The sequence below is a fragment of the Pan paniscus genome, chromosome 8 (genome assembly GCF_029289425.2).
Source record: "Pan paniscus chromosome 8, NHGRI_mPanPan1-v2.0_pri, whole genome shotgun sequence".
NCBI lineage: Eukaryota > Metazoa > Chordata > Mammalia > Primates > Hominidae > Pan > Pan paniscus.
In genome coordinates this window covers 60511857-60534068 of record NC_073257.2, presented here as the reverse complement: position 1 = coordinate 60534068, position 22212 = coordinate 60511857, and the positions used below count along the sequence as shown (strand labels likewise).

Below are 22212 nucleotides of genomic sequence, written 5' to 3'. Positions count from 1 at the left end.
TATTCGTGTATTCTTTCACCAACATCATATTGTCTTGATTAATATACCCTATAATAACTCTTTTTTCTCTTTTTTAAATTGAAGAATGCATATTAGAAGTTTTTATTTTTTATTTTACTTTTTAAACTTTTATTTTAGGTACAGGGGTACATGTGCAGGCTTGTTATATGGGAAATCTCGTGTCACCAGGGTTTGTTGTACAGATTATATTATCAACCTGGTACTAAGCCTAGGACACAATAGTTATTTTTTGTGCTCCTCTCCCTTCTCTCAGTCTTCATCCTCAAGTAGGACCCAGTGTCTGTTGTTTCCCACTTTGTGTCCATATGTTCTCATCATTTAGCTCCCATTTATAAGTGAGAACATGCAGTATTTGATTTTCTGTTCCTGTGTTAGTTTGCTAAGGATAATGGTCTCCTGCTCCAACCATGTTCCTGAAAGGGACATTATCTCATTCTTTTTTATGGCTGCATAATATTCCATGGTGTATATATACTACATTTTCTTTATCCAGTCTACCATTGATGGGCATTTAGATTGATCCCATGTCTTTGCCACTGTGAATACTGCTGCAATGAATATACACATGCATATTTCTTTATGATACAACGATTTATATTTCTTTGGGTATATACCCAGTAGTGGGATTGCTGGGTCAAATGGTAGTTTTGGTTTTGGCTCTTTGAGGAATTTCTACACTGATTTCCACAATGGTTGAACTAATTTACACTCCCACCAACAGTGTATTAATATTCCCTTTTCTCTGCAACCTCACCAGCATCTGTTATTTTTTCTTTTTATTAATAGCCATTCTGACCAGTGTGAGATGGTATCTCATTGTGGTTTTGATTTGCATGTCTCTAATGATCAGTGATATTGAGCTTTTCTTCATATGCTTATTGGTTGCATGTATGTCTTCTTTTGAAAAGTGTCTGTTCATATCCTTTGCCCACTTTTTAATGGGGTTGTTTGTTTTTTTCTTATGAATTTCCTTAAGTTTCTTATAAATGCTGGATATTAGACCTTTGCCAGATGCATATTTTACAAATATTTTCCCCTACTCTGTAGGTTGTCTGTTTACTGTACTAATAGTTTATTTTGCTGTGCAGAAGCTCTTTAGTTTAATTAGATTCCATTTTTCAAGTTTTGCTTTTGTTGCAATTGCTTTTGGCATCGTCGTAATAAAATCTTTGCCAGTGCCTGTGTCCAGAATGGTATTGCCTAGGTTTTGTCTTCCAGAGTTTTTATAGTTTTGGGTCTTACATTTAAGTTTTTAATCCATTTTGAGTTTATTTTTATATAATTGTTTAAGGAAGGAGTTTTGTTTTAATCTTCTGCATATGGCTAGCCATTATCCCAGCACCATTTACTGAATAAGAAGTCCTTTCCTCATTGCTTGTTTTTGTCAGCTTTGTTGAAGATCAGATAGTTGTAGGTGTGTGGCCTTATTTCTGGGCTGTCTATTCTGTTCCATTGGTTTATGTGTCTGTTTTTGTACCAGTACCAAGCTGTTTTGGTTACTGTAGCCCAGTAGTGTAGTTTAAAGTTGGGTAGCTTGATGCCTCCTGCTTTGTTCTTTTTGTATAGGATTGCCTTGGTATAGTAACTCTTGAAGTTGGATAGTTGGATCAGTCCTACAACTTTGTTTCTCTTCTTCAGTATTGTGTTGTCTGTTCTAGGTGACTTGTTTTCCCTTTTCATTTAAACTTTAGAATTAGTTGTTGATATTCACAAAATAAATTTCTGGGATTAAATCTACAGACCGAGTTGAGAATAAATGACATTTTAACAATATTGAGTCTTCTCTCAGTGAACATAGAATACTCTTCCTTTATTTAGATTTTAAAAATATTTAAAACAAATATTTTTATTTCTTTCATCAGAATATTGTAGTTTTCCTTATAGGGATCTTATACATATTTTGTTAGGTTTATTTCTACATACTTCATAATTTTTTGGTGTTAATATAATAATTGATATTGTGTTTATAATTTCACATTTCAGTTGTCATTGCTGATGTTAATTAAAGTCAAAACAGTTGAGTTTTGTGTATTAGCCTTTTGTCCTGCAATGTTTCTATAATCACTTATTAGTTTTAGGAGGTTTTTTGTTCATTATTTGAGATTTCATACATGGACAATCATATCATCTCGGAACAGAGATAACTTTATTTCTTTTTTTCTAATTTATATACCTTTTATTTCCTTTTCTTGTCTGATTACATTAGCTAGGACTTCCAATGGTGAGAGGGGACATCTTTGTATTTTTCCTGATCTTAGCAGGAATACATCTAGTTTCACACCCTTAGGTCATGTGTTGGCCGTAGATTTTTTTTTTTTACATATTTTAAAAAGATTAAGTCGAAGAAATTTCTTTCTATTCCTGGTTAGCAGAGAGTTTTTAATCATGATTTGCTGTTGGATTTTGTTAAATGCTTTTTCTGTATTAATAAATTTGATTATATAATTTTTCTCTTTAGTCCATGAAAGTGGTGGGTTACATTAATAAATTTTCAAACCAGCCTTGCATACCTGAATTAAATTTCACTTGGTCATGGTGTATGATTATATTTATACATTGTTGGATTTGATTTGCTAATATTTTGAAGAGTTTTGCATCCTTGTTCATGAAAACTATTGATCTGTAGTTTTACTTTCTTGCAAGATTTTTATCTGGTTTTGGTATTGGGACAATTATGGCCTCATAGAATGAATTAAGAAATGTTCCCTCTGCTTCTATTTTCTGGAAGAGATTGCAGATAATTAGTGTCATCTTTTCCTTAAATGTTTGGTAGACTTTAACAGTGAAATCCTTTGGGCCTGGTGCTTTATGTTTTGGAAGGCCATTAATTATTAATTCAATTTATGTAATACGTATAGGCATACTTAGATGATCTATTTCTCTTTGTATGAATTTTGATAGATTTTCACTTTCAAGGAATTGGTCCGTTTCGTCTAAGTCATTACATTTGTGGGCATATTATCCTTTTTAATATCCATGGGATCAGTAGTGATGGCCCTTATTTCATTTGTGATTTTAGTTATTTACATCTTCTCTCTTTTTTTTTCTCTCTTGGTTACTTGGCTATGGGTTTATCAGTTTTGTTGTTGTTTTCAGATAATCTGCTTTTAGTTTTGTTGATTTTCTCTATTGTTTTTCTGTTTTCAATTTTATTGATTTCTGTTCTAATTTGTTATTATTTGCTTTCTTTTATTCAGGTTCATGCTGTTATTTTTTCTGTAGTTTACTAAAGGTGGAAGGTTAGATTATTAATTTTAGATCTTTCTTCTATTCTAATATATGCATTTAATGTTAGAAGTCTCTGTATAAGTGCTTCCTTCATTGCATCTCACAAATTTTGGTAACTTGTATTTTCATTTTTGTTTAGTTAAAAATATTTTTTATTTTATCTTGAGATTTCCTTTTTGACCCATTTGCTGTTTAGAAGTGTGTTGTTTAATCTCCAAATAGTTGAGGATATTCTGGCTATCCTTCTGTTATTGATTTGCAGTTTGGTTCTACTGACAGAACCAAATCTCCATGAGAGAAATCATACTTTGTATGATTTCTGTACTTTTAAACTTGTAATCTCAGCTACTTGGGAGGCTGAGGCATGAGAATTGCTTGAACCCAGGAGGTGGAGGTTACTAGTGAGCCAAGATTGCACCACTGTACTCCAGGCTGGGCAACAGGGCGAGAACCTGTCTCAAAAATAAATACATAAATAAACATAAATAAATAAATCAATAAAGTTTATGGCCCAAACTGTGATATATCTTGGTGAATGTTCCATGTGAAACTGCAAAGAATATGCATTCTGTTGTTGTTGGATAAAATAGCCTACAGCCATCAACTAGATCCAGTTCTTTGGCAGTGTGTCTAGTTTAACTACGTCTTTACTGATTTTCTGTCTGCTGGATCTGTTAATCCCTGATAGAGGGGTGCTGAAGTCTCCAGGTGTAATAATAGATTGTTTATTCCTCCTTGGCAGTTCTACCAGTTTTTACGTCATGTATTCTGATGCTCTGTTGTTAAGTGCATATGCATCAGAGATTGTTATGTCTTCTTGGAGTATTGACCTCTATCATTATGTAATGCCCCTTTGTATTCCTGATAATTTATTCTGAAGTCTGCTTTGTCTGAAGTTAAGATAGTTACTTCAGCTTTCTTTTAATTTGTGTTAGCATAGTATATCTTTCTACATCCTTTTAGTTTTCTTAAAATTAATCTTTTTATTCTTCCCTTTACTTTTAACCTATTTGTGCCTTTCATATTTAAAGGGGATTTCTTCTAGACAACATAACTGGGTTTTATTTTTTAATCTACTCTGTCAGTTTCTGTCTTTTAACTGGCATACTTAGACCTTTATATTTAAAGTGATTATTGATGTTGTTAGATTAATATCCACTATATTTATAACTGTTTTCTATTTGTTGCAATTGGTTTTTGTTTCTTTTTAAGATCTTCCCGTGTTTTTCTGCCTTCTCTAGTTGTAATTGAGCATTTTATATTATTTTGGCATGTAAGTTATACTTCTTTTAAAAAAATATTTCTAGTAGTTGCTCTAGAGTTTGCAGTATACATTTACAACAAATTTAAATCCACTTTCAAATAGCTCATGTGTAGTACAGGTACATATTACAGAGTAATACCCGTTTCTCCCTTCCAGCCTTTATAACTGACTGGCATTTATTTTACTTATTTATAAGGCATAATCACCCAAGATGTTGTTGCTATTATAATTTGAAAAACAGTTATCTGTTAGATCAATTAAGAATAAGGGAAATAAATGGCTTAAGATCTGAGTTTCTCTTCTGTATCATTTTCCTTCTCTCTGAAGAACTTTTAAAATTTCTTGCAAGGCAAGCCTACTGGTGACCAATATACTCAAGAAGTTTTGTTTGTCTGAGAAAGTCTTATTTCTTTTCACTTTGAATGGTAACTTTGCAGTATACAGAGTTCTAGATTGGTAGTTTTTTTACTTTTACACTTTAAATATTACGTTCTACAATCTTTTTACTTGAACAGTTTGTGAAGAGAAGTCCATTGTAATTCTTATCCTTTTTCTGCCATATATGTAAGTTACATTTCTCTCTCTCTCACTTTTTTTTGCTGGGGAATATTAATTTACCATTATTTTTGCTTTTTTAAGTTTAGGGTTACATGTGTTTTTTTTATTTATCTTGCTTGATGCTTTCCAAGCTTCCTAGATCTGTGATTTGGTGTCTGTTATCAATTTTGAAATATTCTCAGCCATTATTCAAATTTTTTCTATTCTTTTCCACCTTCTCCTTCTGGTATTCCCTTACACATATGTCACACCTTTTGAAATTGTTCCACAGTTCTTGGATATTCTGTTCCATTTTTCTTCATTCTTTGTTTTCTTCACATTTCCATTTGGGAAGTTTCTACTGACACATCTTTAAGCTCCTTGATTCTTTCCTTGAAGGTGTCCAATCTACTGGATGAGCCCACCAAAGGCATTCTTCATTTCTCTTGCAATGCTGTTGATTTCTAACTTTTAAGAAATTTTCTATTTTTAGAATTTCCATGTCTCTGCTTACATTTTACCCATCTATTCTTGCATCTTGCCCACCTTTTCCATTTGAACACTTAGCATATTAATCATAGTTATTTTACATTTCTGGTATGATAATCCCAAGATTTCTGCTATATCAGAGTCTGGTTCTTTCACTTGTTTTATCTCTTTAAACTGAGTTTTTTGTTGTTTTTATACATGACTTGTAATTTTTTGTTGAAAGCTGGACATGATGTATGGGGTAATAGGAACTGAGATAAACAGACCTTTAGTGAGAGCATTTATGATTATCTGGCTAGTAGTAGTGCTGTGTTTACTGTTTGCTATAGCTGTAGGTATTATAATTAATTTTATGTGTCAATTTTAATGAAGCCATGGGCTGCCCAGATGAAATGTTATTTTGGAACGTGTCTGTGAGGGTATTTCTGGGAGAGATCAGAGTTTGAATTGTGCTATGGGCAGGCATCATATAATCTATTCAGGGCTGTAATAGAACAAAAACACAGGAAGGAGACACTCATCCCTTTTTCCCTACCCAGCTTGAGCTGGGACATCTCATCTCATCTCCTGCCCTTGGACTGGGATTTACATCATTGGCTTCTGTGGTTGTTAGGCCTTCAGACTTGGACTGAATTATACCATTGCGTTTCCTGGGTCTTCAGCTTGTAGATAGCAGATTGTAAAACTTCTCAGCCTCTATAATATATATCTATCTATATCTATCTATACATATATGTATATAGATCTATCTATCCATATATATATATAGATCTATCTATCTATCAATCTATCCATCTATCTATTCTTAGCCATTATTACCTTAAATGTTTCACATATTTTTCTACTCTTTTCCATTTTCTCCTTCCGGTGTCCTTTTACACATATGTTATACCTTTTGTAATTGTTCCACAGTTCTTGGATATCCTGTCCAATATTATATATTGGTTACATCTATATCTATATCTATACATCTTATTGGTTCTGTCTTTCTGGAGAACCCTAATACAGTAGGTATCTGAGACTTCAATTTTTTCTGTTGTTCTTGTTTTTCTCTCCCTTCTTGTCTTTACCTTTTCCTAGAAACTCCTTCTTAAGTAGAATCTGGGCCTTGCTGTTCTTTAGCTGTCGTCTGCTGTTCTTATGCAGGAGTCCTGGTGATGAGGTGATAAGGTGGGAGAAAAGGGTATGTACTTGCTCTATAAGTCTATGAATAGTGAGTCTATTACCCCAGGCTATGATCTTAGCTTCCTTCTTCTTAAGATTAAAAAAAAAATGTGTATGTGTGTATACTCACACACACACACACACACACACACTTACACACACACATTCATGTACTACTGGTTCTGTTTCTCTGGAGATCACCAACAGATTATGAATACATTACATATTAATCAAACATCATGTGAAATCGTTCTTCTTATATACAAGTCACTAGATTAATAGCGCATAATACTTTAAATTTAAAGGTTCGAGACAAAGTTGCTTTTTAAATTCAGAACTTTAATAAATTGAAGACCAATTTAAACCCATATAGCTTTAATTAGTCTTGTTAGCTCAAAACCCCAGCCTTCCACTTTTGCAGAAATTTAAATTTACTAGCTGTGTGGCTTTTGTGACCTTAAGTCAATTAAATTCTTAGTTTACTCATCTGGAAGTGGGGATCGTTTTTGCCTTTTTATTTTTAAGGATTTTTGTGTGAATCACAGAAGTTTATGAAAACTCTGTAAGCTGTAAAGGGCTACTCTCCTTAGAAGTAATTATCATCAAGTATAATTGGTGAGGATTCAACTAATTCACACTGCGGTCACATTACATTGTAACTGGCCCTGAAGCCTTAGAGAAGGACAGGTGGGGCCATGGAACCCAGGTGGAACATGACTGCATTAATAACATTGAATGATGCTCTTGACATTTTACTTCAATTTTTCAGATTATGTCAAGAAGACAGTCTGCTCAGAAATAGACTTTACATGTTTCTAAAACTAATTGCTTCTTTCATAATGAAAAATCATGCCCAGGCTCAGAGCCTTTTGAAGGCAATTTTATTTGGCAATAATTCAATAATTTTTATAAAATAGTTATAATTACCTTCTATTTACATCTGATGATACTAACTTTCCATTTACTATAATGATATGTAGTATCCTTTTAAAATAAATGCATTTAAATGAAAAAACTTGTCTTAATTGTACAAGTGAGATGGGAATGTGGCAAACACTGGGAAAACGGGATGTAAAAGATTGAAGATGGGAGAAACACTACTCTAAAATGCTCTGAATGCTGAAAAATATTTCTCTGTACTAGTGTGCATCCTCTCATCTACGAATGCAAGATGCCACCTTGGAATCCTGAAGAGTGGTAGGGTGTTCTCTAGTTGCCTTTCTTGCATTAGCTTGTTCTGTTTTTCACACCCACCTTGTAAGGTAGGAGTCAACATCTCCGTTTTGTAGATGGGGAAATGAGATGTGAAGAGTGTCCTTGTTCAAGGTCATACTGTGTCAGTGCTGTAGCCACTATTTAAATCAGGGGCTGTGGGGTAGAAAACAGAGCAGGGAAGGGTCTGTGTGGAGAAGGTGATAGTGATGCAATCTCAGCATCACTCACTCACTCAAGGTCAGGCTCTGGGAAGCTGACTGTGAGAGAATTCCGGAAGATAAGAGCCTTGACACCTTTAACTCTTTAACTAGGGCCTAGCAGAGGCAGGATAGTCTTTTCCTCCTTCGGGGGAAAAATGCAGTTTGCCTTCTGGCAAGTTTTCTTCAGATCTCTGGTTCTGACTGTGGGCAGATGGTTTTTAATAAATGTCCAGAGGGAGAAGGAATGAAGAGAGACCGAAGGAACAAAAGGAGAAGAGAGGAAAAGATCACTCTGAGAGCTTCGATTCCTTGGGAGTCCCACATTCTTCCTGGTTCCTTCCTAGGGTGTCATGGAGATATTTGAGGCATTTTGCTAAGGTTGAAAATGGGATGTTTATAGCATCTCAACCCTGGCAGACAGATGGAAACAATTAACACCATATCTTAAAAATCCCATAGTTGGAAGCTGCTCAGCAGTCCTGATGTTTAAAATCCCTTTCTGGATGGTTGGAGCAGAGACAAAAAGAGACAGGAAATATGATGTGCTCATCACCTTTTATGTGCTGAGCACTTGGGCAGTTCCATGAGGTCGCTGCTGCTGTTAGCCCTATTTACCAGATGATAAGACTGAGGCTCAGAGAGGTAAGTATGTGCCCTGTGCCCAGGGTCAAGGAGCTAAGAATTCAACCTCCCAAAGCTCATGTCTTTTTCAGGCAAACAGGTAGAGAATGTTGAAAGACAAAGAGCCTGGGGTGGTCTGAATAAAGCCTCCCTCTAAAAAAAGATAAAGGTTGGCAGGGTGTGGTGACTCACACCTGCAATCCCAGCACTTTGGGAGGCTGAGGAGAGCAGATCACTTGAGGTGAGGAGTTAGAGACTAGCCTGGCCAACATGGCGAAACCCCATCTCTACTAAAAATATAAAAATTAGCCTGGAGTGGTGGTGGGAGCCTGTAATCCCAGCTACTCAGGAGGTTGAGGCAGGATAATTGCTTGAACCTGGGAGGCGGAGGTTGCAGAGAGCCGAGATCACGCCACTACACTCCAGCCTGGGCGAGAGAATGAAACTCTGCCTCAAATAATAATAATAATAAGTAAATAAAAAAAAAAAAAAACCGTAAAGGTATCCACATCCTGATTTGTGGAACCTGTGAATGTTACAGGCAGAAAAAAAAAAAAAAAAGACTGGGAGATTTAAAACAGAAGAGGAGAAGGCGATGTGACCACAGAGGCAGAGACTGGAGTGATGTGGCCACAGCTGAGGAATGCGGGCAGATGGCAGAAGCTGGAGGAGGCCTGGGAAGGATTCTCCGTCAGAGCCTGTGGAGGGACCATAGTCCTGCGGACACCCTGACTTCAGCCCAGTCAAACTGATTTTGGATTTCTTGTTCCTGGAACTGTGAGATAATAAATTTCTGTTGTGTTAGTCTGCGAGGTTTGTGGTAATTTGTTATAGAAGGCACAGGAAACCATACAGGGCCTCAAATAGAATCCTGAGGGACAACATTTCAGGGACCATGAGAGGGAGAAAGAATGCCGAGGAGGTGAGGACAAACCAGGAGTTTGGAGAAACAAGGAGTGTTCCAAGGACAGACAGTGGCCTGGTCCCCTGACCCATGAGGCCAGGAGTTGTGTGACTCATCCCCATCCTGCAAGGCCTCCTCTGCTTCCCTTGGTTCCATGCCTTCTCTTCCTGGGCAGTGGCACCTTCGGCTCCAGAGCTGAGAAGGTCCTTAGGGACCTCTGAGACCTTGGTCCAACCTCTGTCCCAATGCAGGAGTGTCTCCAGGGCATTCCAGAGGGTTGTCAATCTCGCTAACCAGCCACAGATGAAGGCCAGAGGTCATGGATGGTGTCTTGATGGAGAGTTGGGGAGGGGAGATGAATGAAGGCAAAATACCGAAATGTGACCAAAATCTCACAGTTCAAAAGCCACTATATAGTCAGTCAATCAATATACAATTAGGGATAACAGAGATCCTTACTTCTTCAGAAGCCAGCACTTTACAAATGCTGCAAAATATCTTGGCAACTAATGCATACGGTGTGCCGCCCGGGTGAGGTGGCTGATCCCTGCAGCTGACACTCGGGGATTGACTGGGCAGCTGTCTAGGGGACAGGGACCCAAGGGTTCTTCCTGGGTTGGGGGGCAGGGAGCAGATGCGAGCTTTGCCCTTGATTAAAACCATCCCCACTTACAGGACTGGTGAAGATCAGATAAGCTAAGGTGTTTGCAGTCAGCCCTCTGGAACTCTCCCTTCCTTCTAGTTAATACTCAGCCACAGGCCAGTGTCAAAAGGCTTCTCCCTGGCTTTGCAGTGTGGGTTGCACGTGCTCTGCAAACTAGCAGGTAGGCCAAGATTCATACTGCTCCTACGCCAAAATGCAAACTCTTTTTCTTGGCCTAAGAGATCTGCAGGCAGATGGGACCCGCCCACCTCTCCAACTCCACCTCCCACCTCCCTAACCCTGGCTTACCGCCCTCACCTCCCTCACCATGAGCAGGCTTCTCTCAGTTCTTGGAATCTGCCAAACTCTGTTGTGCTTGCTCTTCCCTCTACCTGGGAAGTTTTTCCCATGGCTGGTGCCTTCTCAACTTCCAAATCTCAGCTTCAGTGACACCTCCTGGAAGTGCCTTCCTTGACCACTTCAGCTAAGATGTCCCCCACACCAAAAGCTTGTTATCGTGCATTGCCTTTTCTTACTTCATTAGTCTATCACTCTACAGAATTATTTTATTTGCTTACCTTCTCGTTGGCTGTCTCCCTCTGCCCATCCCCATGACTCTCAGGGTAGGTTGTTAACATTGTTCCTCATTCTACTGGTAGTACAGAGCTTGAAATATACCAGATCCTTGACGAGTATTTATTAAATGTGGTAATGGCTGAGGGAAGGCTGTAGGGATAGCCTCACAGATGAAGCTCAGGGCTGCTGTTGCCATGGCACATGGGAGAGGGAGGCCCAAGTGGAAGCACTAAAGATCAAGGGCAGGGGAAAAGATTCTAGCCCAAGGCATGCCAGGGAGAGGGGCTGCTACAGGCTAAGGCCAATAAAAGCAAGTCCTGGCAAACAGGATGCTCCTCAGCCTGGAAACTCATTGGAAGGGGCCCAAAGAAGCTTCTGGATGGCCTAGTGGGATCTCCAATGGCAAAGAAGACTTCTATGCTACTAGATGAGCCCGGAAGCCTTCAGATAGTGGAGTCAGTATAGAGGGTCAGTCTATGTAGGTGAGATCTGAGAAGGTGTATGAGAGATAAGGGTAGTGGAGGGGCCCCCCCAAAATGCCCATTGACTGGATGCTTTCCCAGAACATCCTCAATGTCAGATCTCTCTATGCAATGGGATCCCTGCATCCTTTACATAGTTAATGATCCCCTTTTCAGTGCGTGATACAGCCCACCAGACCATGAAAAACTTGGAGAGGAGCCCAGAGGCCTCTTGGTGTGATGGCTAAAGGCTAATGACTGTTTCATAGCCTGAGATTACAGGCCCCATAAAGTGCTTCACAGCATTTCCACAGCCAGCATAATATGGTGGGGAAGAGCCCTGCCTCTGAGACCAAGAGCGTAAACCCAAGTCCAAGCTGTGTGACACTGGCCAAGTCACTTAACCTCTTTGTTCCTCATCTTTAAAATGGGCATGACGATGGCCCTATTTCAGAAGGCTGTCATGAAGCTTAAATGAGTTAGCACATAAAGCACTCTGAACAGTGCCTGGCGTACAGTAAATGCTATGGAAGTGTTTGCTTGTATTGTCATTCAAGGAAGTAGCAGTGGGCTTTGAAATAGTGTTCACAATACCACACAGAGATAACAATGTTAATTGTGAGTCCAGGCTGGTTCTTGAGGGCTGGTGGGCTAGTGTAGAGAATTATCTTACTTCATAATCTATCACAAGCCCAGTGTGATGGAACACGGTGAGGGAGGTAAGCAAGGGACAGGGAGGTGGGAAGTGGAGTCGGAGAGGTGGGCAGGGCTCATCTGCCTGCCAGACCTCTCAGGTCAAGAAAAGGAATTTGCATTTTTGCCTAGCAGCAACACAAATCTTGGCCTACCTGCTAGCTTGCAGATTATTCATAACCCACACTGTAGTCCTGAGGCCAGCCAGGGAAATTCAGAGCTCTGGATGATTCCCAGGCTTCCTGCACTCTTCAGAAACCAACTTGCCACTGCGGACATATCATAACATTCCACTGTAACACTGTGGTTGGTCAGGCAGGGAGTTGGTGCAGAAAACTGGAATGCACACATTTCCTTCTGCAGAGGGATCGTGCTTGTGCATTGGAACAAGCATGACAACTTTTTTTTTTTTTTAATTGAAAGGGTGATGAGTAATTTCCTGTCACTGACTCCTGGATCATGGTTATATTTGATATGGAAGTTGTGATCCTGACACGTCCAATAACAAAAACAGCAACTTCAAGCCTCTAGTGACTCTTAGCTTTAACAAAAAGAAGGGTGCTTGATTGGCAAACCCGATCAGTTATGTGCTTTTCCAGATGTTGGATGCTCCTTTTAAAAAAATTCTGATAGGAGAAAAAAGGGTTCCAATCAAAATACATTTTTATTGTCTTTTACATTTACCTATGTTATTATCTTTACGGGTGCTCCCATTTCTTCATGTGGATTTGAGTTACTGTCTAGTGTCTTTACATTTCAATCTGAAGGACTCCATTAGGATTTCTCGGAGGGAAGGGTGTGCTAGCAACAAATTTGCACAATTTTTGTTTATGTGAATAGGTCTTAATTTCTCTTTCAGTTTTGAAGGATTGATTGCTTTGTTGTCTACCAAATTCTTGTTTGACAGTCTCCCCTCCAAGTATTTTGATATTGGGTGGGGTTTTTCTAACTGCTTTGTGCCTTGAAAAAAATGCATTAAGTGTTTGAGGCTGGTGTGGCTAGTTAAGACCATACGTCATCCAACTGCCTTTTGGTCTCCATGGTTTTTGATGAGAAATCAGCTGTTCATTTTATTGGGGAGTCCTTGTTTGTGATGAGTCCTAAATATTTTCTCCCATTTTCCTCCATGAAAGTTTGTAGTTTTATGTTCTATATTAAATCTATGATTCATTTTGAAGTAATTTTTGCATAAGGTGCAAGATTTAGGACCATGTTCAGCGTTTTTCCATGATGGATCCAGAACTATTTGTTGAAAAGTTTGTCCTCCCTCCATTGAATTATTGTACTGAAATAATGGTCTTCACTATCCACACCAGCCTAGAAGACTTTTAATGCATTTTTGTCTAGTCATAAAGCAATTTAAAAAACCCCACCCATTCAATATTTTATTTTGGGATTTAGAGATTTTTTGTAAGAATCATGGTCTTCTTCTTCCCCCTTCTTATCTTTAATAAGCAACCTTTCACTGTGGCTATAGAGAGTTAGAAAAATGTGGTGGAATAGGAATGCCTAGTCCATAAGTCTCAAACAGTTTCTAAAGAGAGAGGAGAGATAAAAAAACGAAAGAAAAGGAAAGGAAAAGGAAGGAAAGGAAAGAAAAAAGAAAAGAAATAGTAAAGAAAAAGAGAGAGGGCCTGGAGTTCAGCTTCGAATTCATCACTTTTTACCTGATTACCTTGGACTTATTTCCTGTCTGTAAATGGAAACAATAGTCCCTTCTTCACAGACTCCTTGTGATAAGTGACGGCTCACAGGTCAAGCTTTCTGAGGGGGTCCTGCTGCGGCTCCCTTTCTGCCCCAGGGAGAGGTAGCAGACCAAGCCTCTTTCTCCTGAAACCAGCCTCTCTTCCTGAGGCTGGAGGAGGCTGGTAGCAGAGGTGTCTGCAGGGAGCTGGGCAGCTGGGGAGTAGATCTTGGATTAGTGTGCCAATGGGGGATGGGGGTGCCTCTATGTGCTCCCCATCTAGCGCCCGACACTGCACACCCGCCCTGCTTGAGCTCTGGCTGTAGAGAAAGATCAGTGAGGATGTAAATGGATTAGGAAAAGTCCGCCTGGCTTCTTCCAGTGCCACTCAGCGCCTGGGTCTCTGGAGATTAGTGGGTGGCAGCTTTGTCAGGGAGATAGACATTTAAACATCAGCTTTGGTCTAAAGGCCCTGCTTACCAGAAGAGAGGGAATAGAAGACTAGCCCTCTTGAGCCTCCTCCAGTTTCTCTGTGAGGCTGCCACTTTCTGAAACGTGGGGCTTATACTTCTGTCTAGTGAGTCGCTCTGGCACTTCAGGCAGGTGCTGGAGAAAGGGGTGGTACTGGCACCAAATCTGACTCTGCATGTGGCAGCCAGAGATGAAAGATGTGAATCATGTACAGCAGGCAAAAATGTTAGCTAACTTCTCCAGAGAGAGAAGGAGAGGAGGCCACACACTACCCAGGTGTGGGTTACTCTCTGCAACAGCTCGCACCCAGCTGGGAGGTGCTGTTCTCATGTTTCATTTGGTTGTTCATTTATTTATTCATTTAACCTTTCATTTGGGAGTTTTATTGTTTGTTTACTCATTCACTGAGAACCGACCAGCCAACCTGGTCAGTCCTCCAATTAACATTTCTTTAACTCCTCTGTGTGCTTGGCTCTGTGCCTGACCCCAGGGACCCAGGTGCTGAAAACACAGTGCCGGTGTGCAGTAGTGGCCGGACCATGCCTGGCTGCGCCAGAGTGGCGAGTACGGGCCTGGACATGTTCCTGGACATTGCAGAGGCCCTGTCACATGCATGTCTTTATTGTAGGCATGAACCTGTCCTCTGTGACGCTGGCCAGCGCCCTACAGGTCAGGGGTGAAGCTCTGTCTGAGGAGGAAATCTGGTCCCTCCTCTTCCTGGCCGCTGAGCAGCTCCTGGAAGACCTCCGCAACGGTAAGAGAGTGTTTGGGGGCAGTCAAATCACAGGGAGTTGTATGTGAAGCTTCCCACACAAACACAGTTCTGGCTGCTGCTGCTTTTTTAAAAAAAATTTTTTTCTTATCAACCTCTGAGAGCACAGAACAAGGTTGCTGCTGCTTGATCTGTGATTACTCTGAGGTATTAGAATGAGTAGAAGAATAGCACCTATCCTTGGAGCTGCACTGGGAGGGCAGGCCTGACTCTTGGACCCATGCCATGTGGCAGAGTCAAAAGAAAGGCTTTGCTTCTGCCTTGGTGTTGCAGCATTTCCAGGCATGCAAAGCTGGGAGGATTTAGGAAGAGAGTGGCTGCAGTGCTATGGGCGTCTAACAGCACATGGGCTGTCTCTGGGCATAACCAGAGATTAGAGGCAGGGGGTGGTCACCCAGGACACCCCTACACTCTGTCCACCAGATGTTGCACTAGTCTGTGCCCCATCAGAAGGCAGACCTGGCCGGGCACGGTGGCTCACACCTGTAATCCCAGCACTTTGGGAGGCCAAGGTGGGCAGATTACCTGAGGTCAGGGTTTTGGGACCAGCCTGGCCAACATGGTGAAACTCCATCTCTATTAAAAATACCAAAAAAAAAAAAAATTTGCCCGGTATGGTTGCGCTCGCCTATAATCTCAGCTACTCGGGAGGCGGAGACAGGAGAATTTCCTGAACCCAGGAGGCAGAGGTTGTAGTGAGCCAAGATTGTGCCACTGCCCTCCAGCCTGGGCAACAGAGCAAGACTCATCTCAAAAAAAAAAAAAAAAAAAAAAAAGGCAGACCTACTCTATGTTCTAAACAGGGGAGGTTAATAGAAAGAATTACTAAACAGTGTTTGAAGAGCAACTGTAAGGCATAAGAAAATGCTGGTAGGGTGTGGTGGCTCACTCATGTAATCCCAGCACTTTGGGAGACTGAGGCGGGTGGATCACCTGAGGTCAAGAGTTCAGTACCAGCCTGGCCAACATGGTGAAACCCTGTTTCTACTAAAAATACACACACAAAATATTAGCCGGGCGTGGTGGCGTGCACTTATAATCCCAGCTACTCGGGAGGCTGAGGCAGGAGAATCGCTTGAACCCGGGAGGCAGAGATTGCACTGAGCTGAGATCGCGCTATTGCACTCCAGCCTGGGCGACAAGAGCGCGAAACTCTGTCTCAAAAAAAGAAAAAGAAAAAGAAAATGCTAGTGGGTCTCCTAAGGCTGAGGGCGGGTACCCAGTGAGGGATAAACTTTGAAGGGAAGCCCCCTTCCCTGTTTGGGGTTCAGATCTGTGGGAGGAGCTGTGCTTGCAGCCCATGATGATGGTAGAATTTGCTGGTGTGCCCTGCCAGAGGTGGTCTGCAGTCATGGCCCAGGCAATAGCCACCGGTGGCCAGGTAGGGAGCACGCACTGCAGGTGGGGGTTGGGGCGACCCTTTGGGGTGTAGGTGGGCTCAGGCGAGTCACCTCTCTGGAGGTTGGTGTGGGCAGGAGGGCCGCTAGAGTCCTGTGTAGATTTGAGAAGGTGGTCACATGTCAAGTTCCAGCCTTGAGGTGGCCAAGTGACCTCACATCCTGGGCATGTGTTCTGTACAGAGCCCGACCTCCAGGTGGCCTCACACTTGCACTAAACTCCAGACACTGCGGGAGAGATAAGGCCTCCTGTAGTGTCTCTTCAGAGCCCTCTAATGAGAAAGCTGCACACTGTGCTCTCAGTACAGGAGAGACCTAAGGAAGCGGTATCCAAGGATGACTATGGGGCTCCTAGGCATTAAGCTCCAGAACAAATGCTGAGTACCCACACTCAGGTGTCAACTCACAGGTCACACGTGCTTGGGGGCTTCAGTGCATACAGCAGAGGCTCCTGGAGTGAAAGATCACACATGTTCTGTGAGGGCGATGGGTCCCAGCGTGGGCCTATGGAGGAGGCTGTGCACCTGTGCCTTCAGCGTCATCTTCTCCCTCTTCCCCACCGTGGAGGTTCTGATGAACAGCTATGGAGCTCCCAGAAGACCAGCTGCCTTGGATCCTGGTCTGTCTCTAGAGAACTCAGGCTTGTGCTAAATTCCAGGTGTGCCTGACCCTCTCTTTACCTTTTACCTTGAGACTCTTGGGCCACAGATGAATTTAGGTGCAGGTGCTAACTTCCTGGCCATGGCCACAGTCACCTTTTATTATACATGTTCCCATGCATCAGGGTTGAATTTATTCTGTTCCATATCTCCTCTGGGTCTTGCTCACATTCAGTCCCAGAGATGGGTACTGCCAGGCACCTGCTGGGCACAGTCCCATGCTGGCACCCCAGATGGAAGCTCTGTCTCTACAGCTGCATCACTGGCTTGGTTTCAGATTCCTCGGACTATGTGGTCTGCCCCTGGTCAGCCCTGCTTTCTGCGGCTGGAAGCCTTTCTTTCCAAGGCCGTGTTTCTCACATAGAGGCTGCTCCTTTCAAGGCCCCTGAACTGCTACAGGGACAGAGTGAGGATGAGCAGCCTGATGCGTCTCAGGTAAGCTGTGCAGCTACTCTGCAACTCCTGAGTCCTGTGCCCTGGGAAAGGCCTGTCCCAGCGGCAGCCTCCCCAGCTCCCAGCTCAGCCTTGCAGAGCTTGGTTCTCAACACCAAGCCAGAGTGGGTTTCAAGAGTTTTATTCCCAGGATTTCTTGTCAACAACTTACTAGCTCATGGACAAGGGCAAGTCCACTTCTCTGAGCCCCAATTTCTACATTGGTAAAATGGGGTTAATGTGGCTTAATTGATCAGGTTATTATCAATATTCAAAAAGAAGTGTTGAAAAGCTGTGGTTAAGTGGTCTGGCACATTGTTACCATTGGCAGTATGTAGCAAGACACCTCAAAATGACCCAACACATCCTCAACTAGGAATTTATTCTAAGGCACAAGTAAAGATAAATTTAGCTGCAGCAATGCTGATTATTGTATTGCTGACATTAGTGATAAATTGAAAACAAGCTAAATAGTGAGTGGGAGAGGACATGAGACAAAACACCATTAAAATGAGGCTGTAGAAGCTTATTTAATGTATTGAAAAGAAATTCAATGTATGTGCACATAATATTATCCAAGTTTGGTTAGAGAGGAGGAAAGAGAGAGAGAGAGGAAGTTCTAAAAATACATACACCAAAGTGTCTGCGGTGATTGTTTCTGGATGGCAACATCAGTGGAGGTTTTTGGTTTTTCAACAATGGACATGTTTTGCTTCTGAACAGCAGAAGTTTCCAGTAAACATCATTTTTAATTTCAAAGAGAATTTTAATTCTCTCGAAGGAGAGAATGGTGCAAGGCAGCCACACAACACTGGATGGGGGCATGGTGGGTGTTTCCGCAGAGAGTTCTGTTTCTTCTTCCTCGCCCTTTCATGAGAAAAGTGCAGATGTGAAAACGCTGCTACCCTCGGGAGGCATCCTGGAATGGGAGCTGCTTTCCCTCCAGGCTCTGAAAGGCAGAGAATGGGGATGTGGTGGTTTCCAGATTTGGTTTGTCTGGGTCCACATGTCTGTAAGTCAGCCCACAAAAGTGAAAGCATAAGAGTTCCAGTTCCAGTGACCCCAGCTCCAGCACCCCCTCCCCCCTGCAATCCTGGAAGTCACTCTGGCATCCAGGCCCACATACCTTCTTACACTGCCAGGACCCCAGGGGTGAATCACTGATTCCTGGATTGGACACAGACTTGCGTCCTCTCAGGTCTCTTTGGGACTCTTGGCTCCACCTACACCGAGTTGCCTCTTATGCCCTGGACTCAGCTAAGATGTCACATATTGACCCCTGGGACTGGGATTTCTGTGTGACGGCTAAAGGACCACGCCAATGCAACCTGAGAATGCAGGGGAGTTACCTTCTTATGGGGGAAACTTAGCCAGTGGTAAATGAGAGTCTGGAGGGGACCTAAGAGGATACGTTTTCCCTCCTCTTTCTTTTGTGGATGGCTTTGTGCTGTGCAAGCCTTGCAAGCTTTCTAGAGAAGTCCTGAGTGCTAGGAAGCCCTGTCTGCTGCACTTCAGGCTGTGCTCTGTTGCTTGTTGCAAGGAGATGGCCAGCATTTTGACCCTGCATATCACATTGGTCCCTGTCTCCCTTCCCATTTTCTCTACACTGTCATTGCCCTGGGCTTGCAGCCCCTGAGTGAAGGGTCTGCACTTAACCCTTGCCTCAGGCTCCACTTTCTGATGTACCTGAGCTAACACAGATTTGAGTGCTCCTGGGGTCCTTCCCTGACCATCCGAGTACTCACTGGTTAGGATCAGGCATCACCCTCCTGATTGCAGGTTGGCCTCCATTGAGTACCTTGTGAAGGCCCAGTCACTTCTCTGCCCAGAGCGTCTTTGAGCTGGAAAATAATATGTTCCTTCCTCCTGCACACTTTCCTCCAGGCAGAGGCACGAGGACTCCAGTAGATTCAAGACTAATAGGTTGAGTTAAGAACTGGCTAAATGTATTGCTGAGTCCTGGCCAGGAAGATGAGAGTGAGTGTGAGCTGGAAGAGATCCAGTATGAGAGGGACTGAGCTCTGAACTAACCAAACATTGGTTTAGCGCTCTAGGCATATGAAGCATGGCAAGTGGAGTGGGCTTTAAGGGGCCAAAGCTACCAGCCTCAAGCCCTGTTTATTAGGCAAGGAGGCAGAGTGACCAGGTAACTTGATCTCTTTCAGCATGTCTAACACTCAGTTCTGTTCATCACTGTTCTTTTCCATTCATTACAGGCTCCTCTCTTCATCCAATTTGGCATGGGTCCATGAGGGGTTGGTTGGGCAGCTAGGAGCTAGGAGAATGGTCCCTGGACAGGCTGTGCTCAGAATCCTCCCCCAGTCCTGGGCCTCGTTCTGGTGCTGGGAGGGTGTACCCGGACCCCTCTCCTTGGACCAACATCTGCCCTAAACAGTGCACTGACATATTTCCCCAACTACTTGGCATCTTAGCCCCAGGTGCAGGTCAGGTGGAAGGTGTGGGCAGGTCTCTAACTACAAGTCATCTGTGCTGCCAGTACCCCATCGTATGCTCATGGCAGACATCACCAATCAAACATGGTGTTCTTTCCCACTGAGCCAGGAGTTGCCTTCAAAATCCTTCTCACCAGCCTCTACTGGCAGTGTCTACCAGTGAGCTGAATTTAGAATTTTGGATGAAGCCTTTTGTCACTGTGGCCAAGGCCTTGCCCTAAGACACTTTTAGACAGAGCCCTTAGAATCCAGGTGAGCTCCCAGGTGTGGGTGGTGCCTCTGGCAGTGCTCAGGATGCTGGAACTCTGTCTGCACTTCAGTCCCTGCAGCTCCATGAGTCTCTATGCTCCATTGTGCTAACCGTGTGGGAAGACCAGCCTTGAGGGTGGCAGTCACTGCAATTGGTTCTGGGAGCTTGTTGGGTTAATGAGAAAGAAGTGGCTGTCTACCAAGCCCCTGCTCTTCGGGCCCTTTCTCTGGAAATGGGGGTGCAGCTTGTGAACTTTCTTGCATGGTATCTATGCACGTTCATCTGAGGGGTGGGAGCTGGTTTCAGGATATAATTTCAAACAAAGATGAGAACTAATGAGTTGTCACAGGTGACATTGAACACGTCTTGACCTTGAGATGTGAACAACCAAAACCAAAAACTAAAACCACTTGTATTAAACCAAGTGGGGGCCCAAATAACTGTGTGTTTTTACATGCAATGTTTCATTACCTCGTTGTTTCCTTCTAAAATCCCAAAAATCATTTCCTGAGAAGAGAGATCTTAAGGGAAATGTGCCTTGTCAGTTGTAATAGAAGCCCCACAATAAACACCAACTGACATTGATTGAGGACTGGTATAATCCAGAGGCCATGTAGACAAGTGGGGACAGTTAAAGTACCTATGTCACAGGATTGCAGTGAGGACTAAATAAGTTTATATGGGTAAAAGACTTAGAACAAGGCTTGGTATATTGTAAGTGCTCTATGTCCAATAATAATATTGGTAACAATAATAATAGTTAATATTACCACCTTCGGGTACTTTTGACTTGATCTTTATTAGAATTCAGGCAGAATACTCATTTTTAAGATGAAGAAACCGAGGGTCAGAGATGTCAAACAATGCTCTTCCCATGACATCATTTTGCTTCTTGACAAGATATGGTGCTTTGTAATCAGGCTGAACTGTAATGTGTCATGGAAACAGAAGGCCTAAAATACAATGGCCAGGGCCAACGATATGGTTGTTAGTTACTAAACAAGAGGTCTAGGGATTGGTCAGCAGCCGTTTCATGTCATCAAGGATCCAGGCTGTGTATTTCCATTCTACCTTCCCCAGTGGCTGGCTTTCTGTCCTATGCTTGCTGCCTCATTGTCACGGAATGGCTGCGAAGACTCCGTGTATCAATCACATCAATTTTGAAGGCAGGAACAAAGGGGAAAGCGTGGGGCCAGTCACATGTGTCCTTTTGTCAGTAAAGCAAAAGCCTTATCAGAAGCCCCCTAACAGATTTCTCTCACGCCTTTCACCAAAACTGAGTGTCATGGTTTCTGCTAGAAAGCAAATTTCTGGCTTTCTAGCCTCCGGAGTAGGAGGTAACAAGGGTTAAGGGAGTTGCAGATGGTGCTAGACTAGCCAGACAACAGTGTCTGTTCATGTGGAAATTGGATTGTATTTTTCTTGCAGAGCCATGGAATAACAGAGATGATTGAAATCTAATCATGTACTCTTCTTTTGGGCAGATGCATGTCTATTCTTTAGGAATGACCCTCTACTGGTCAGCAGGGTTTCATGTTCCGCCACATCAGGTTTGTAAACAAGATACTCCAAGTCTTGCCGGGCTATGTCTCTGGGTTTATTTAGTGGTTTTCTCCTGGGCAGGGACCACATTTACTGAGCACACATAATGCCACTCTCCCCTCCTCTAGGTCCTAGGCAGGCATTGAGAACTCATCACACAACTCCTTCCTGCTAGTGCAGAAACAACCTCAGAATCCCACTCAACATAGCACTCCAGGCAGCCACAATTTGGGACTGGCAAGCAGGATAAGTTTGGCCATCTCCGCTCAGAGGAAGTATTAATAGCAAGCTAGAGAATTTTATAGACACTGAAGATACAGATTTACATATATTTTAAAAAGGCTTTAAAACAGCCCTTCCCAAAGTGAGATGCTTCCCTGAAAAAGGCTTCTGGGCTCAATAGATTTGGGTAAATGCTCCCTACAATATCTCCCTCTCAAAGATTTTTTAGAGTCATTTTTTAAAAACTACAAGAAGGCTTAAAGCTTAGAAACTTAACTTTATCCTGGCTGGCCATGGTGGCTCACGCCTATAGT

General features: G+C 42.4%; 1 protein-coding gene across 10 annotated transcripts in view; it reads left to right on the top strand.

Moving 5' to 3' along the window:
- The window catches only part of FRMPD2 (FERM and PDZ domain containing 2), a 127302-nt gene that overhangs the window by 8363 nt on the left and 96727 nt on the right, over positions 1 to 22212 (top strand). For 7 of the 10 annotated variants that reach the window (XR_010113176.1, XM_063607368.1, XM_034930520.3 and 4 more), the window contains exons 2-4: positions 14800 to 14925; positions 17277 to 17434; positions 21619 to 21684. Coding sequence is in view for 9 of the 10 variants with exons in the window: in XM_063607368.1 (XP_063463438.1) it covers positions 14800 to 14925; positions 17277 to 17434; positions 21619 to 21684 (350 nt within the window). In the remaining variant the exon portion in view is untranslated. Of the gene's footprint in view, positions 1 to 14765; positions 14926 to 17276; positions 17435 to 20104; positions 20137 to 21618; positions 21685 to 22212 lie in introns of those variants that run through there. The other 3 variants (XM_055092760.1, XM_055092759.1, XM_024927474.3) reach the window with 2 other exon arrangements.